At 48.0% G+C, this 19022-nt stretch overlaps 1 protein-coding gene across 1 annotated transcript in view; it reads left to right on the forward strand.

Annotated features, from left to right (window-relative positions):
* Nucleotides 1–218: 218 nt before the first annotated feature.
* Nucleotides 219–19022, forward strand: part of LOC124481997 (protein unc-13 homolog C-like) — a 74306-nt gene continuing 55502 nt past the window's right edge. Inside the window, exons 1-5 of the mRNA XM_047042320.1 lie at nt 219–575; nt 2200–2384; nt 4763–5452; nt 9435–13816; nt 18982–19004. Coding sequence (XP_046898276.1) covers nt 9670–13816; nt 18982–19004 — 4170 coding nt within the window. The 5' untranslated portion in view covers nt 219–575; nt 2200–2384; nt 4763–5452; nt 9435–9669. The remainder of the gene's footprint in view (nt 576–2199; nt 2385–4762; nt 5453–9434; nt 13817–18981; nt 19005–19022) is intronic.

The raw sequence follows: 19022 nt of genomic DNA on the forward strand, positions 1-19022 counted from the left end.
CGGGAGGGGTCATGGTCCATGAGGAGGGAAGACACCATGGTTCCTTCTGGCAATGTGCCCTCGCATTCATAATGTGTGTGTCTGTGTGTGTGTGAGAGAGAGAGAGAGAGAGAGAGAGAGAGGAGAGAGAGAGAGAGAGAGAGAGAGAGAGAGAGAGAGAGAGAGAGAGAGAGAGAGAGAGAGAGAGAGAGAGAGAGAGAGAGAGAGAGAGAGAGAGAGAGAGAGAGAGAGAGAGAGAGAGAGCCATGGGTAAATCCCAGCCTGTGTCTGAATCATGCAGCTGTATCTTTATCCCATGGAGGGACAATGAAGAGACCAGCAGGTTCATGCTATCCCTCTCTCCCATCATCTGATCCATTCATCAATCTGACTGCTTCCTGGACGGCAAGACAGACACAGATTGCTTTCATACAGAGCTTTTCCAGGTGCCCAATACTTGTGTTTGATGTCAGCCAGCTCAACTGCTGCTGACCTGAAGGAAGTTGTCTCCTATACCCTGCGCCTACAGAACAGGAAGTGTGAGCCAAGAAGACGGTGGGTGGGCGTAGCCAAGGCCACATTTCATCACCTATTCTGTAAGTGACAGCTGTCAAACTGAGCAACAGCGTGTATCCTAAAAGTAACGTGGCGCGGACGTAGCCATAACGAGTTAGCATCAGCATTACAACGTCGTTCATTATAATCTGACGACCCCCCCCCCCCCCCCCCTCCCCCTCTCCCATCTTTTCCTCCAGACTGAAAGCTAATCACAGTTCGTTAGGGTGTAAAACATCTGCAGTAACTGAGACAATTTGCCTCGGAGCTTCAGCTGGAGCAGCGAACATACAATGAATCTGATTTTAACTGTCACGTTAACGGGGTGCAAACACGCGAGGATGGGGGGGAATGCTGGGTGGGTTCCAAAAGTTGCAGTGCGACTTCCTTCAAGATGTTTAGCGAAGATGTGTGAATCTAGGTTGCCAGAGCTGAGGCTTCCTAATGCATCCCATGACTACCACTGGGACCATATCATATCACAATTAAAAAGGAATTATAAAACTAGCAAAGTTAGTGCCACTAGCAAAGCTGCTAGCTAGCTAACGTTAGCTAGCAATCTGCTTCCGTACGAAATCTCTTCAGCCCTCACCTCACCAAAGGTACGTTGCATCACGTTCTCTTGTGAACAATGACGATAGGCCACTTAGATGTAGCTAATGATATTATGTTACAGTACATCAGAGGGAGCTAATTGTACACTAATGTTATTTTTGGTACACGGTAGGGCTGGGCGATATGGGTAAAAAATTATCGATATAGATATTTATATTTCCATTCGATAACGATAACTAAGACGATAGACCACAGATCCGTAGTAGTAGCAAAATAAGTCTCTTCATCAACTTTTGCCCTAGTACACGGTAAAGAAATTAGCTAGTCTAAACCTCGGTCTCGCCTCGCCCGGCCTTGGTCCCGACTCCTCAAAGCCTTTGTCTTGGCTCGGTCTCGATACATTCTAGTCTTGGTCATTACTTGGCATTGGTTTAGGTGGTTTTGACTACAACACTGATATTAGCATAGCTCAGGATATTACTGGTAGGCATTTCGGAATTTTCTGACGCCACGTGTTGGTTCATCAGGATTGTACCACGACATGGACATAGGTGTAGGTTGGATAGACTCCTCTGGTCTTCTGTTTAATGCCCATAGGGTCTGATAGGTCGGATATGTGCACTGCAGGTTGAGACTGTGTGTAGTTTATAGGGGATTGGTGAAGTGTGTGTTTTATAGAGGGTTTGGCAGGGGTGAGGCTGAGAATGGATTTAGCTGCAATGCAGCAGGATTCCAGGGGGGAGGAGAGGAGTCTGTAGTTCTGGCAGGGAGTTTCAGACTTGTTTGATTGATCCTTTCAGCCTCCTTAAGACGTTCACATCTCTGCACTCCACACTTTCAGGCTTGACCCGCCAACTGCTACAGCCTGCATACGTTGCCCTTCCTCTCCCTACCTCTCCCTACCTCTCCCTTCCTCTCCCTGTCTTTTCCCGTTCTCTCTCTCTCATCGTCTTTCTCCATCGTTATCTATAGTTTCCCCTCTCAATTTCTCCTCTCCTCTAACTCTCCCCCCCCCACCACCCTGCTCTCTCACCATCACCCCTCCCTCCCTCCCTCTCTGAGCCCGGGGCCTCAGTAATAATCCATCTGCTCCTCTCCTCTCCCATCCAGGTGTTAGCATGGTAGATATGATAATGGCGTCACCCTGCTGGAGGCATGGTGGAGGAGGCATCTGCTGGTCCAAACCTAAATGAAAGTCACCTCTCTAGAGGCTGGCCTCCTTCGACCATACGGCCTGGCCCTGGACCGGGGTCCGTCCACAAACTGTCCACAAACGAACACAGACGTCTGACCGTGTGAGTATTGACTGTGGAAAGGTTAAAGTCAGCTGTCTGGTGCCCAGCGTCTTGAGAGACAGGAGTTGGACGTCTCAGCCGTGGGGGTACTTGCAGGTGCGCTTCCTCTTGAGTCCTGAGTTACTACTGTGTGCCTCGGTGTCTCTGACAGGCCCGGATTAAGATGAAAGCTACGGCTCCCGTCTCTGACCTTCTCCAGCAGCGTAGCCCCTGTTTCCAGCAAATGTCAAAGGCGGACATCAATCCAGCGTCCGTCACCTCCCGACCTCGGGGCAGCGCTAACGGTACGCCATCTCCTTTTTTGGAGAGGTGCTGCCATTCATAATCACGCTAGGGCACTCACACACATGTAAACCCTCGCAAGCACACAGACACACACCCTGCCTCACATGCACACACACACACACACACAGATATTGAAATATTGTATTTGCAGTGAGAAGAGTTCATTGTGATCCTCATGCCTGAGGTAATACTCATGTTCTGGGTCTGTCAGAAAAATAGGGCAGTGATGCTAGAAACATGAGAGCGAAAGGAGGGAGGGGGAGAGATATGGACGGAGGGAAAGAAAGAGAGAGAGATGGACACAGGGAGAGAGAATGGGAGGGAGAGCGAGTGGTAGGGAGGGTGGGAGGGAGGAATAGAGATAGAAAGATGGACTGAGGAAGGGAGAAAGAGCGGGAAAGAGAGAGAGGGAGGGAGCATTCTCCTGGGTCTTGGCTTCCTGTGTGTTGGCTGTTGGGTGTTAGCTGAAGCTCTTTCCAGTGAACAGAGAGTAGGAGGGGGAGGGAGGGAGAGTAGGAGGGAGGGAGAGTAGGAGGGAGGGAGAGTAGGAGGGAGGGAGAGTAAGTGGGAGGGAGAGTGAGAGGGAGAGTAGGAGGGGGAGGGAGGGCGGGAGGGAGGGGGAGGAGGGAGGGAGAGGGGGAGGGAGGGAGGGAGGGAGAGGAAGAGGAAGAGGGAGAGGGGGAGGAAGGGAGAGTAGGAGGGAGGGAGAGAGAGTAGGAGGGGGAGGGAGGGAGACTAGGAGGGAGGGAGAGACGTAGGAAAGATGGAGGAAAGAGAGAACGAGGGGTCTCAAAGCAGCCAGATGCTATTATGACAGTGGGAGCTTTGTAGTATAGGCAGCACGTCCCCAGACCCCATAATCAATTTGAAACCATTATCTTCCCAATTTGCATATTGATGCGTGGATAGCTCTCTCAGGCAGTGAGCTTGACTAAGCAGAGCGAGAGCCTTCCATTTCCTCCCAGGGGCTGGGATCACTCGTAAAACTAAAGTTCTATTTGATTCAAGAATTGTTTTTATTTATTGTGCTGTCCACCATTGGAAAGGATTTGGCAGGCAGTGTTGGTGAATCATCGTTTTGGTACAAATCTTGCCTGGGCTCCTGGCTGCAGTTGCTAACGTGGCCAACAGGGGGCGAGCAGCAGCCGTGTGCAGCGCTGCCAAGCCCCCTGTCTCCCCTCCCTTTCACTCCCTCCCCTTCACTCTCTCACTCACTTTTCCCCCACTGTGGCTCCATCCCTCCCAGTGGTACTGCCCATGTGATGGGGAGAGAAATGTGATTTAGCTGGAAGGCCAGACAATTAGTGGCTGTTGTGGAGGGACGCATGTCACACATCTCAGCCCAGTTCGGGAGAGGGGGAGAGGGAGAGAGGGAGAGAGGGGGAGAGGGGGAGAGGGAGAGAGGGGGAGAGGGGGAGAGCAGAATGGAATACAATCCTTTTCTCTATTCAATCTCTCCTTCATCAAGCCTGGTAGACGAAGGCATGGTCTAGTGAGCTCAGGACTCTCCATTCATCTGTTATTTTAAAACGAATGTAATGGCTTTTTGTGTATATAAAAATTGATAATAAAGGCCTATATCTTGTTAGTTCATTTTACGTTGTTCAGTGAGTATTTTTTGTTGGTAAAATTTGAAGGCTGACGTTTTACACTGTAGAATTCATTGATGAATTATTTGCATCCCAAATGAGCAATTATCTATGATGAAATTCTTTAGAGAGTCATAACTGGATGTTGTGTGTGTGTGCGTGTGTATGTATGTGGTTAGCAGCTATAGAGGGTGTGGGAGAGGGATTGGGAAGAGGAGGAAAATGATGATGGATTCAGGGAGGGAGAGAATGCTTTTGGCTCAGAGGCTGACTGAGCTTATGAATGTAAGTGGGAGTGAGACGTGCACGCTCTGTGTGTGTGTGTGTGTGTGAACAATGTGCACGTGTGCATATGAGAGCGGAGAAAAGGCGTGCACACACACACACACGCACACACACCCTCGTCTTTACCCATCCCTAGCTGAAACACAACCCCTCCACCTTCCTCGTACTATCTCTCTCTCTCTCTCTCTCTCTCTCTCCCTCTCCCCCTACTCTCTCCAGGGTCTCGTATTTGTGTGAGCGGCAGCTCTGAGCTCATTTCTCTCAGCCCTGCGCAGTGAGCAGAGGGAGAGAGAGACGCTGCTCGTGGAGCTCCCTCCAGTGAGACAGGGGGAGACAGACGCTCTCCGAGCCCAGCAGCAGACCACCCCAGCCGGGCAAGGAGCAGCGGCACCGTCCCTCTCCTCCATCGCCATCACCTCCTGTCTGCAGGCTGCTCCTAGAACCAGACGCTTGCGTGCTGCGCGCGTGCGTGCGCGATCGGCCGCCGCGTGCGTGTGTGCGAGCCGAACGGCTCGGCTCGGCTTGCAGAGCGAGGAGGGGGAAGCGGAAAAGGGGAGGGGGTTGGTGGGCCAGCTTCGGTCGGCGTCTCATCGCACCACCAAGCCCGGGCGAGACGACGAGAGGAGGGAGGAGAGGAAGGTAGCATGGAGGAGAGTCGGAGGCAGGGCTGTGGAATGAGGCGTCAGACGGACGGAGAGCGACGCTGTGAGCTGTGGCATTAGCAGGCGGGCAGCTGCACACGGGGCTGCTCTCTCGCTCCCCTCCCAACCGGCACGCCGTCTCTCGCTCTCTCGCTCTCTCTCTCTCTCTCGGTTGGGTTCTCTCCTGCAACCGTCTCCCGTTGGGATTAGCTTGCACAGATCGCCGCTTGGCAGACGTCGTTCTTCAGCGCGCCAAACAGGAATTCACGTATGTACAGTGTGCGTTTGTGCTGGAGTTTTGCGTGTGCGCGGGCGTTGATGTGTGCGTGTGGGTGCATGCGTGCTCTGTGCTTGAGTTGGTGTCATTCTTCTTGTTGCTTCCCTCTCTCCCCCCCCCCCCTCTCGTTCGAGAAAATCATCCCCATTGTGGAGAGGGATTTGAGAATGATTTGCAGTGGTGATATTGATAAGATGTCCCCAACCCTCCATTCCTGGGATGAAAATCATTACAGATTTATCAATTCCCTCTCCATCTCTCATTTTCCTCTCTCATTTATCGTCTCCCGTATGGTGTTTTGCATATTCAAAGCATGTGAGCAATGCTGTTTGGATCACACTGGGCACAGTGCACATAGCTACTGCTGATGTCACCCCAGCCAAATACACAGAGATGTTTTGATTCATTAGCAGAGACAAGCTGTTGTAAGGTGGCCTGATTTGGATGGGTTGGCAGTCAGACATTTCTGGATTTCCGGAGAGATCTGAGTTACGAGAAGGAATGGATGACTGCTGTGGCCAAAGATGGGCGTGTGGGTAATATGCACGCTCGCTCACACACGCTACCCCCACACGCGTGGATTTGCTGTCTTCTCCTGACACATGCATGCACGCATGCATGCATGCATGCACGCACACTAATCCATATTCATAATCATGACCATGAATCATGCTTTTATGCATTTTTATGCAAATACAGAAATGCCTTCACCCTGTCACACATCCTAACGCAGCAATGACAGGCTCGAGCGCTGGCCCAGTGTGTGTCAGACAAACAAATACAACAATCAGGACTTGACAAAGCTCAGTTAACTGATCCAGAATAGGTCTATTACATTGCCGATGATAATCCAAACATCTTGCTGTTCACTTTTAAAATGACATGGACATGGTCACATTTTCATTAGGAGAGAGTTTACGGGGTAATACGCCGTTAGGAGTTGATGGGTCTTGTAGAGTATGTTTAGAGGAGGGGGAACATTACTACCCAGGCTGAGGCTGGAGGCTGGAGGCTAGAGGCTGGAGGCTGGAGGCTGAGACTGGAGCTGAGGGTTACAACGTGGCGGGTGGGTGTGGCTGAAATGATCTTCCTCCGATGTCTCTCTAGAGTGACTCCAGTGAAGGGGCCCCAAACCTGGACCACGGGAATACCCTGGGTCTCTCCTCCTCCATCCATCCATCCATACATACATACATCCATACATACATACATTCATACATTCATACATTCATACATCCATACATCCATACACTGAACACAGAGGCAGGCTCAAGAGATTATTAGTGTGCAGAATCATTACTCACAAAACACTAATCTCTCTAGATTACATGCTGCACCAGGGATTCATATTGAATTATTGACATTTAATCTCGTTCGTTGTCTGGGCACTTAGTGTAAAAGGTTGGCTGTTAAAGGCCGGTGCTGTTTCAAGTATTTCCCCTGAGAGCGAGAGGCGTCAAGCGACCTGTTGTCGGGGACCGTCTGGGTCACGAGCCGCGATGCTAAAAGTCTGAAATGACATCGAAGCAACATGACCGCTTGATTAGTGCGCGTGGACATCCCTCTTCCCTTTCTCCCAACTTCCCACCTCATTACCCTCTAATGGGACGATATAGGAATGACTCCGGGGTGTGTTCAAGTCATTTGCGTATCAACCCTTCCTCGGGGAGAGGGCAAATGTTTCATTTGTCAAACCCCTAACATGTAGATGTCAGTAGGAGATCCAGGCAGCAGAAACGCAGCTCCCTAATTGGTCATCCACCATCATCATATCAGTCTCTCCTGTCACCTGCTGCCCACACGGCACTGTTCCCCTGTATGGATACACAGCTGCAGTGTGGAGCAGACTAGGGCACTTCCTCAAGACCTCCTGAGACACACTGTAGGGCCGCTGCTAAAAGACATGGGTGGGGATTCTGTTTCAATATTACCAGAAAGTTGTGAGTGGAAGTTTACCAGTCGCAATCTTTCTTTTCCTTTCAATAGTGATACATTCATAGGAAATATTTAAATTTGTCACATATAGCCTAGTTGTAAAATTAAGTGTGACAGTGTTCAAATATTTTTAGATTAGAAAAAGGTGATAGCTGTGACTAATCTAGGTTTTGGCATTTCTTCATTAACGCACACTGTGATTCTGATTATCTCTGTCTGACTTCCTGCCTGTTCGCGAGTGTGGTGATTGGCTACCTGCTTGTTGGCGTGTGTGGTGATTGGCTACCTGTGGGCTTTGAGGCTTCTGTTAGTGTGTGGTCTCATATGTGTTGTTGATCCTTTTTGTTCCACAGGTATTTTTAGGTGTGGTCGACCACATGTCTGGCTAGACACCAAATCAACAGACTGAACCCTCTTATTGCACATACGTGTCACTTAAGTCCAGCTAGCTGGAACATTATCTCCTTGTATGAAGTGACACTTCTGATTTTTAAAGTGCAGCACACATATGCCCCATCTAAACCCAGGAACTACAATTCCCCACAGTATCGAATGCCTTGAAAGGCCTTTGAAAAATGTAGTTGCCGAAAATGCAAAATGGTGGCTTGCTGAGTGCAAACAGCCCTGCCCAAGTCGCCCTTCAATTCTGACAGTCAGGTTTAACAAATGACAAATGATGCAGTGCCGGTCAAGCTATAGGTCTAGTGCTCGCATAAGAGGATGAAGAAGGCCCAGCTTGAGGGCCTTGCAATAAAACCTACCGCTAATGTTTGGCCCTGCTTCAGAGCCGTAAAGGCAAACTCTTATACAGTGTTTCACAGTCCATTTGACGTGTGCATGTCTCTCTAATCAAGAGACTGTGGAAGCATCAGTGTAAAACCCTGGAACTAATGTGGAGCAGCTGTCAGCTTCTCTTCACAACAAATACCTCACATGTCAAGAGACCAGGTCTACTTTACAATCAATACCTCACCCATCCCGTCAGCGGGGGTGGGGTTACGCTAGTCTCCATTCAGATTCAACTGCTAACCCAGCCCCATGCCAGGAACACAGTGAAAATTGGCACCCCTGGCTCATCTTTGTTAGGGTTAGATGAAAAATATACCAGTCATACACAGGAGCGATTAGGATCAGAAAATGAGATGGCAAATCGTTTTTTGTGGAAAATAATTGGAAAAACTAAATTTCTATAAACAGTTGCCACACTGAGTTGAAAATTGAATTAAATAAACAATACAAAAGAGAGAAAACTGTGGTCTACTATTTCAAATTAGTCACCTGGACATGTAGTCAGGGTTAGGTCCATAATATGTTATGTGACCGATTACTCTCAGAGACTGGAGGTTCAAATATGTCAAACAATTTAGTTGATATTACCACCCTGGTGGAAATTCAGTGTCATTCCTCTATTTACTCTAAAGCACGGCTGAAATCCGCAGTGACTGTGTAATAAAGCATTGTGACTATCGAAGTCATTAGAATAATTGGCTGCCTCCTGCTGTAGAAGGTGGGTATATCAGTGAGGCCAGTGTTAAGACTGTCAAATCTATACACACCCTCAGCAGTACTTAGAAAAAGAAATATAACACAGGACCACTAATGCCATGCTATGATTAAATTAATTTGTTGTGATACGTACGTTTTTCTTTATCACCTTCCAAAACCAAAGAAGTGTTGGGGTTTTTATGTATATACCAGGAAAGTGTATATATACTATATATATACACATATATATATATATATATACTATATATATATATAGTATATATATATACATATATCTACATATATATTATTTGTATTTTTTATAATTTACACTTTGCATACCATGTCATGCTATGTCTGTGTTGATTGCCAAGTGTGAATCTGCAGAAATGTGTGGTAGAGGAGTGTGAATCACAGTTTTTCATCAGTTTTTGGGTTTCATCTCAGTGACAGGAGAGAGATCTATTGTGCCGTGGAAGGGTGAGCTTTGTGTTTCACAGCCAGGATGAGATGCGCCTTTGTTCAATATCTTCCATTCTCTTCTCTTTTCCAGGGCAATGCTACTCATTTCCAGGAGAGCCGCTGGATTTTAACCCTTTTCTGAGCTCCACCTCTGGATTGACAGCGTCGGTGCGTGGAGGTCGTCTGAACAGGACCCTCGGTGCCCTGTCGCAGTCCTGGGACTGACCCTCCACTGCCACTGGGGCGATTTCCTGCGATTTCACTGAGCTCTCAGATTCTTCTGATTCACTGCATCTGGAATAGAGATCTCACCAGTATTGCCCTCCATGGTTTCTGCCCTACTCAAGACCATATCATTGTACATTGAAAAGATTTGCAAAGGAATGTTTACAAAGAAATTGGCCAATCCCACAAAGAAAAAAGAGCCTAGTGAAAATAAAGAGTCCAAATTGACCACCAATTTGCAAGCACGTAATCCAACTTTCTCTACCACGCTGAAAACCACAGTTAAGAAAATCTCTAAATGCTCTTCTGCACGTAACATATCACTCGAAGACGAAGACGGTAAAAACGACTGCTCATCCCTCTCTCCGACATTCAGTTATCGCGTCGCTATAGCGAACGGACTCCCGAAGAAAGCTCGTCTGTTAAATAATAATGAGAGTGTACTCCAAGAGGTTCTGTCTATCGATAGCAGCCACTCTGACTCTCTGAGTGAGACCAAACCTGTCCGCAGACTGGATGAGCAGAAATCTCACACCATGCCAGTGAGACGAAATAGGAAGAGCCTTATCAGCCTAGCGCCGTCTGACGGCAGCTCTGAGGGCGAACGCGTCGAACGCTCGAGTCTGCAAACGCTCAGGCTGGGCGCGTTACGTAAGCTGAGGAAATGGAAGAAGAGCCAAGAATGTGTCTCCTCCGACTCTGAGGTGAGCAACTGGAGGAAGACCCTCGGCATCCGGAGCAAGTCTCTGGATAGGGCGGGGAGGCAGCAAAAGAGCTCCACCCTTGAACCCGGCTCTTCCTCCACGGGCTGCATCAGCCAGACCCAGGATGTGATGGAGATGATCTTCAAGGAGCTGCAGGGGATCAGCCAAATAGAGACAGAGCTGTCTGAGCTGCGTGGGCATGTTAATGCCCTGAAAAGCTCCATCGACGAGATCTCCAGCAGCGTGGAGGTTGTGCAGAGCGAGATCGAGCAACTCCGCTCGGGGTTCGTTCAGTCCCGGAGGGAGACGCGTGACATCCACGACTATATCAAGCAGATCAGCCCCCAGGCCAGCAAGGCCTCCCTCAGGTTCCTCAATGTTCCTGAGGAAAAGTTAGAGAAGACTGACAGTGTCATCTATTCCATTCTGAAAGATAAAATGGGATTCATAGATGCACATAAAACACTAAAAATAGAACTTGCCCATAGGTTAGGCCAACAAAGAGAATGTTCCAACGCTAAACCTCGACCTATTCTTGTTATCTTTTCAACCCCACAAGATAGGGATTTAGTTTTGAAAAAATGCTATAAACTTAAAGGGACAGGCATATCCGTCTCCACAGATAGCTTGACTCACGATGTGAAGGAGAGGAAAGACAAAGGACTATCCTCTTCACAGACCTACGAAAGAATGGATATCAAGGTCTCAGGGAAGGACAAAGTGGTCGAGAGCGATGACTGGGATTCAATGGACAGCGACAAAGAGCTGGATGAGCTGAGTAAGAATAAATATGCAATGGTGATTACAAAGCCTGCCCATAAAAGTAAATCAGACAAAAAGAGGTCCCGCGACCACAGCCGGTCAGCAGACGAGGCAGGGTACTCGGGCTCGGTTCATTACGCCGACGATTCATACGACGAATCAGAGAAACATGCCAAGGCCTACTACTCTGACCTGACACCGGGCTGGCTGTCCCAGAGTGACTATTCCACCCCCAAGCTCAGCCGCTCTGAGTCGGATTGCTCCAAACTCTGCCAGTCTTATTCAGAGGACTTCTCCGAGAGCCAGTATTTCAGCCGGACCAACGGCGGCTCTCTGTTGTCGTCCTCGGACCAGGAGCTGTGGCAGAGGAAGCAGGAGGATATGGCCTCTTCCTGGTACGCCAGCCCTTGCCAGCCCCTTAGCCAAGAGAACCCCTCTTACGTGGAGCCCAATGAGGCTGAGACCACAGAGACTATTGACAGTGGGGTGAGTAACGGAATGGTCTGCATGTCTGGGGACAGGAGCCACTACAGTGGTTCTCAGCTCTCCCTGCAGGGTGACCTTTCTCCTTGGAAAGACTGGCATCACCTGGAGCAGGGTACTGATTCCGGCCTGGATGCCTCCATAGAGCAGAACCTGGTCTCAGAGGTCAGCAGCCCCTTCGACCCCACAACCATACCAGGATTCCCTGAGAACATCACAAAGTGTCAGGAGGTTGATCTACAGTTTGAAGGGGAGGAGGATTTCATGACTTTAGATAATCCCTGCGTTGTCCCTGCTCCTATCACTACTTACATCCCCATTACTCCTGTCATAGAGAAGGAGCCTGTCCACAAGCCACCTGTCCGCAAATCTAAAGAGGCCCTGAAAGAAAGCTCCAAAGTGACTACGAAAGAAGTCCAAAAAGTTGCTTCTAAACCGGTTTCTAAAGTAACTACAAAGAGCCCTAAAGAAACCACTAAAGCAAATACTAAATTAACAGCTAAAGAATCCCAGAAAGTGCTGGCTAAGGAGACTCCTAAGATAATTGCCAAGGAGACCCCTAAAGTGATGACTAAGGAGATCTCTAAAACGACTTCTAAACAGGGTGCTAAAGCAACCTCTAAACCAGGCCCAAAAATAACAGCTAAAGAAAGCCCCATTATCACCCCTAAAGAAAGCCCTATTATAACTCCTAAGGAAAGCCCTGTTATAACTCCTAAGGAAAGCCCTATTATAACTCCTAAGGAAAGCCCTGTTATAACTCCTAAGGAAAGCCCTATTATCACCCCTAAAGAAAGCCCAGTAGTGACTCCTAAAGAAAGCCCTATAACCATCCCCCAAGAGGCCCTCAAAGTAACTGGTAAAGAGTTTCCTAAAGAACCCCCAAAAGTGGTCTCTATTGAGGTGCCCAAGGTGAGTGCTAAAGAAAGTCCTGTAGTGAGCCTTAAACAGGCCCCTAAGGTGGCCCCCAAGCCAGCCCCCCGGACTGCACCTCAGGCTGCCCCCCAGGTAATCCCTCAGGCTGCCCCCCAGAGTACACCTCAGACTGCACCCCAGGCCGTGCCCCAGACTGCACCCCAGACTGCACCCCAGGCTGTCCCCGAGACTGCCCCCAAGGCTGCCCCCCAGACTGCACCCCAGACTGCCCCCCAGACTACACCTCAGGCTGTACCCCAGGCCGTCCCCCAGGCTGCCCCCCAGGTGGTCCCCCAGGCCCCGGCTCAAGTGGCCCCTATATCAGCCCCTCAAGCGGCCCCTAAAGCAGCTCCTAAGGTGACACACAAAGAAACATTCCCAGAGCTTGATGTCAATCACAGCTTTCACCAGAACCAAACCAAGACAGCCACCATGTACCGCAGTCAGAGTGAGATCAGGACTGAGAAAGTCGAAGAGGTCCCCAAGTCCTGGAGCAGCAGGCTAAGCATTGATCTCACTGATAAATCATTTGGTTTTGGCTTTGGCTCCACACTACAGAGGGCCAAATCAGCCCTGGAGGTTGTGTGGAACAAGGGCTCCCAACCTCCAAGTGCTCCAGTGGAGGAACCCGCCAATTCCTCCTCCTTCATGGGCCGCTTCCGAAATCTCTCCACCTCCACCCCCAACGACTCCAGCACCACCATCGACTCCGACGTCTACAACGAGCCCTTCGTCTACAAAGCCGAGGAGGAGCAGGAGGAGACGGCGGCTGCAGAAGTAGCAACCGGAGATCAGCCTGTTGACAACGAAACCCACTACGTAGAGGTGATGGAACAGGTGCTAGCCAACCTGGAGAACAAGACCAACGCCGAGGACACGGAAGAGCCCGTGCCAGAGTACGAGGCCACTCAGGACAACAACGGCTCTCAGGATTACGATGCTTCTCAGGATTACGACGCCTCTCAAGAACTGGAAGGTTCCGAGGATTTCGAGGCGGCGCAAGAGGCGGCTCCCGTCCTGGAGTACGACTGCAGTCTGGATGAGCACTACGACGAGGCGTGCAGCGAGGACTACGAGGACACCCAGATGACCGAGGACACCGCCGAGTATGACGACATGGTGGAGTATGTTGAGGTGGAGGAACCCGATGAGACCGAAGACATGGAGGAAGGGGACGAAGACCTGGAGGAGGTCGAGGAGTTGGAGGAAGCGTCCGAAGCTTGTGAGAGCGTAGAACAACAGGAGGACGAAAACAAGAACGTCCCACAGGAGAAGCTCGTGGAGGCCCCGCCTAAGAAGCGCATCCGCCCGACGTTCAAGGAAGCAGCGCTGAGGGCCTACAGGAAGCAGATGACTGAGTTGGAGCAGCAGATCATGGCTGGAGGTATGCTTCTTACTGATGCAATGTGATGTGTGGCTCTGTTTATATGATCGATAAATATTATTCCAACATTATCTCAGTTCACAACACAACATAGAATAGCACAGTGGACTAAAAATGACATTTGGTTTTCTGAAAATATATTTGTTTGATTAAGTGTGTATTCATACAGGTACCTATGGTGTCATGAACAAGACAAGTACATGCAGCAGTAGTTAATGTACAAATAATAATAATAATTAACAAATATTCAACTCATGATTTGAAGGGAACTTTATTTTTATGATGAAATGCATTCCGAGCTCTCTGAAATCGCAAGACTTTGCTCTTTTTCTACTTTCTATCTAAAGGACCGTAACTTGACATTGAGAGTTTTAAATGTTCCTGATGTCTTGAATTGTTAATACATTTTTGAGAAAAGATCAAATAGAGAACACATCCTCTGAAGGTGAATAAATGGCATTATGGAGTCATAGGAAGTTCATGGATTTGTGGTCAGGGTTAAGGTTGTATTTGCAGTGTTGTAGGGCAGCACCAAAACCAATGTGACGGATTCTGTGATTTTGGATTCAGTTTCTGCCAGTAGCTTTCACATAGAAATAACAAGGCTTTAGGCCAGTACGGATGGTCATATAGTACCTCAGACAAACAATGACCTTGGCGCAGGATGCACTGCTTCAAATATCACAAGAACTTGAAGTTACTCAGCATGTTTGATTTGTGTAGTACCAATATGACTTATGGATTTAGTCTGCCCCACTTATAAAGAATGGCAGCTGGAGGTAAAGACTTTGTTTTGTTTGCTGATGTTTAATTGAATGCTGCAAACAAATCAAGCAAAACACATCCATTTTATACAGAGCAGGTTTTCAGACCATTCGTCATGCAAAGTATGAGTGAAGTACTCTGCTGAGTTCGAAGTTTATTCTGACAAAAAATATTGCCTGAGAAAAATGATTTCTCGCAGTGTATTAAGTGGTTAGTATTGATTCAATGAAGCAAACAATGAACGGTTCCAAGTGGAATGAAGAAAGGTTTTCTGTGTGAGTTATAGAAGGGCCAGGGGAATTTCCTGCCTCTTATTTAAAGTGAACAGACTCTTGACCTACATGTGTAACAGACACAGTGCACTTCTACAGTCACAGAGAAGCAGTGTGGAGACTTCACCCATTGCATCATACAGGTACACATGCTGCACACGCACAACCTACAGATGCTGTCAGCCATAAATATTCATTACACATCAACAATTTAGACATGCAGTACAGCATCAGCAACATACAAAAACAGTACAGTCAAATCCGCAGACTAAAGTTATAGTGGGTTACATACAAAACCACAAACTGCACACATATGGAAGCTAATATTTAGCACATCCAAAAGGCAGTTTTATCAAACTTGATCAAAAGCTTTAGGCTCAATTACATTTGAAACCAGAAATTGTCCTGACTCTTAGGTGCATATCAGATTTACACCTTGAATAGTGCAGCATGTTTATTAATATGCAGCATGCCACCACATGGTCTATTGATGATTGTCGAATAATGTCCTCGCGTATAAACTGATGTGCAATGTATTTATTATTTATAGTCAAACACAAGCGTGTTGCTGAAACATCAAATTATCGTTGATTACTGGTCTCTGTTGTGGTGGGTTTACTGTGTGTATATGTCCACCTAGATTAGGGCTGGTCGAGGGAGCAGGGAGAGCTGTCCCTGTGGATGGACTTAAAGTCCTCAGGCGCTATTGCTGTGGCACTGCTTCTTAGAGCAGAGCTGGTCTCTCTCTCTTTCTCTCTCTCTCTCTCTCTCTCTCTCTCTCTCTCTCTCTCTCTCTCTCTCTCTCTCTCTCTCTCTCTCTCTCTCTCCCTCTCTCTTTCTATCTACATTTTCTTCAATTTCTTTTTCTGCTTTCTGTTTCCATTTCCTCTCTCTTTTCATTTCTCATTGTCTCATTTTCTTCGCCTGCTTTTTCTCTCTCCATTTCCCCAATCTCTCTCTCTCTCTCTCTCTCTCTCTCTCTCTCTCTCTCTCTCTCTCTCTGTCTCTCTGTCTCTCTGTCTCTCTGTCTCTCTGTCTCTCTGTCTCTCTGTCTCTCTGTCTCTCTCTCTCTCTCTCTCTCTCTCTCTCTCTCTCTCTGTCTCTGTCTCTCTCTCTCTCTGTCAATGTGACGCATGCTCTCTGGGCTCGTGTAGTGGTGTGCTCCACTGTTTGGGGACCGTCCCTGGCATCCCTGGCATCCCAATCTTCACTCCGCTACAGCAGCGTCTGTATTGAGATGCTAATTCACACTCCCAAGGGCATTCTGTAACCAGGTCAGCCTTGCTTAGAATATTTATATGGGTCTGCTTGCAAAGTTGCTGCTTGTCGGCTCCTTGGGGCAGGCAGACCTTCTTCTTGCTTACTGCGCCATATCTGGAAGCATGGCTATGAAAAATGCAGATCGAGAATAAGTGGCGGTTGTGTTGGTGTTTTAAATTGATAGGGTCGTTAACTGTGGTTGGTGTGGGCACACACCAGTGCTCTCTCTCTCTCTCTCTCTCTCTCTCTCTCTCTCTCTCTCTCTCTCTCTCTCGAGTGACAGACTGCCCCCGGACATGAGGGAAGCCTGGGCTCCACGTCAGCACGTCCAGGTCAGGGCCACCCTGGCAGGAGCTCCTCCCCTGGTCCCGTCCTTCTAGGTTTTGGTCTAGTTATTTGGTCCAGTTTCTGGTGAGGTTTAATTAGCAGGCTGGGGAACTCCCCTCCAAGCCTCTTGTTTCAGTGGAAGCAGCTTTAGCTCCCTGTCTGAGAGCTAAACCCACCCCTTGTCCCTGCCAACAGCCAAACAGAAGACTTCACATATGCCTCTTGTGTTCCCTGGCAAAGCTACGGCTTTATGCTGCTTATTTGGGCGCTGCCCATCAAAGTGTTCAGTGTTCTAAGCCCCGTTTAAACTCATATTCAGCCAGTCTTAAGTCTGCACACACATTTCAAATCAAATTGAATGTTTTATGTACTTAGCCCCCCCCCCCTCCCTCCCCCACACACACCCCACCCTCCACCACCACCCCTAGCATCCTTACGTTCTGTAAGCATCAACGTCAGTAATAATGTAAAATCTGTAAAAAAAATATTAAAAAAAGATACAAAAAAGAAAAGAAAAAAAAAGATTGAGGATAACTATACCAAATCCTTTTTATACCAAATCTTTTGAAATCTTCGTTCTGCTTGGATTATTTTATTCTTCGTCTTTATATTAAAACCCCATTCTTCCATGACACACTCTAAATAACCTGCTTTGTTTTGTGGCAACGTGCTCCATCGTGACATTCTATTCCAGGCCTAGCCTGGAGGGCACACTGTCTTTATGGTGAAATGTGAACTAAACCAACTGGCATCAACCTCTCTGTCACAGTCACTTAGTCACCGTAGACGCCAACATGGGAAGAGAGCGACTGCTGGATGTGTGATGTTGTGAGAGTTAGGAACCGGTGTAGCAAGTGTGTCACTGGCGTAATAGTACTGGTTGGGTTGAGGGGTGAGGGGGTGGGTGAGGGGGGTTGGGGACGGCTTGGGGTGGCGGTGCTCTAGTTCTGCAATCACTGCAGCGGTCTGACTCGGAGAAGGCTGCTGTTCTCTTCTCAGCATGGGGCCCCCTCTCCTCACTACTCTGGCTAATTCTGTTGTCCTTTCCGGCTGAACGGGTCACCAGTCACATTTTGGCAGAGCTCCATACTCCAAAAACGATTCTGCGGATTAAAAAGTGTGTCGACATGATAACGGGGTGAAAAACATTGTTGCTGTGATTATCAGACTGTATATCTGGTCATCCAGTTTAGTGCAGTTTCATCCTCAGGGCTTTGATACTTAACCCATTTGAGAAAATGGCTGCATAACAGCTACATTCATGCGCCCAAATGAGTGCAGTGACGCTTGGCATTCACATAACATGTAACCGTGTATGTTTTTCATTAGTTTATGCATGATTGCGAGTATCTTGGGAATCAATCTTTGGATCTCCCAGCAGTATGTGTGTGTGTGTGTGTGTGTGTGTGTGTGTGTGTCTGTCTGTTTGTGTGTCTGCGTGTGTGGGGGTTTATAGTGTCTGGCTATATTATCAGGCCTGTGCAGGCCTGCTCGCACTAGTGATCTCTGCTCGATGGGTTGTGTGGCCATGCGTGTCTTTTTTCCCCCTGACCAGGATTTAGTGCCGCTATCTCAACATACTGCTCACAATACAACCAACTTTCCTACTCAAATCGATTGCATTTCTATTCCAGAGATTTAAGGCCCTACTGTAATAACCTTTAGATATCTCTGTTCTCCTCCATGGCTTGGTTTTTACCGTATAGGTGGGGAACATTGTTGGGATATCTTAGATAAACCCATGCTGGAGCTAGCTTGTAGCTCAAGCCGGTACAAGGTAGAAAAGCTTTACGAAGACGAGCAGTTTTTCCTGACAGTTTTTTTTTTAATTGTGAGTGATAACAGTTTTTTTTTTTTTTTACCCATGGTTCCCAGAAATAACACTGCAATAAATGTTCAGTAAACCTGTCAACAGTAATGGCAACAACTCCCATAGCCTGTGTGTATCATTGGTGTATGGCTGTTTTATATGCAGATCATCCCTTTGATCCATCCCCTGAGTACAGAGTTCTTCTGACTGGATCTGTATTCGATCTTGATCACACTTCATCACCAACTAATTGATCCACAACTCATTAAACCTGTAAAGTCTTGCCACCGAAAAGTGAAGACTCCCAGCAACTTATCATTTCTCCCTTAAATATCAACATGGCCCGACCGTGATATCTTAACTGTCCAATTCCTGTTTGTGCACAATCATTGTCTAATTGCGTGGCCGGATTACATGTCTACAGAGCATCGAGTTTCCACCTTTGTTGTTTTGAATTCCATCTAAGCAGGATTTACAGCTCGGTAACTGTTGATGGTGTGTGTGTTCTCTTATAATTTCCCTGTGTTACTGTTTGCTGCTATTCATAGTTCTGCCCCCTCGGGCGCATACTGACTCTGTCTCCACTGCATGCCTTTGTTAGGGATAAACAAACGTCCGACATCACACGGTACTTGACTACACATATACTTGAGTGTGTGTCTGAGTGGACTGTCTGTCTGTGAATCTCCTGTCTAACCCTCTGCCCTGCTCTGCTCCTCTTCCCTTTGCAGACAGCTGTGCTTTGGAAGCCCAGGTTTATACTCATTGTTCA

Source organism: Hypomesus transpacificus, chromosome 19 (genome assembly GCF_021917145.1).
Source record: "Hypomesus transpacificus isolate Combined female chromosome 19, fHypTra1, whole genome shotgun sequence".
Lineage (NCBI taxonomy): Eukaryota > Metazoa > Chordata > Actinopteri > Osmeriformes > Osmeridae > Hypomesus > Hypomesus transpacificus.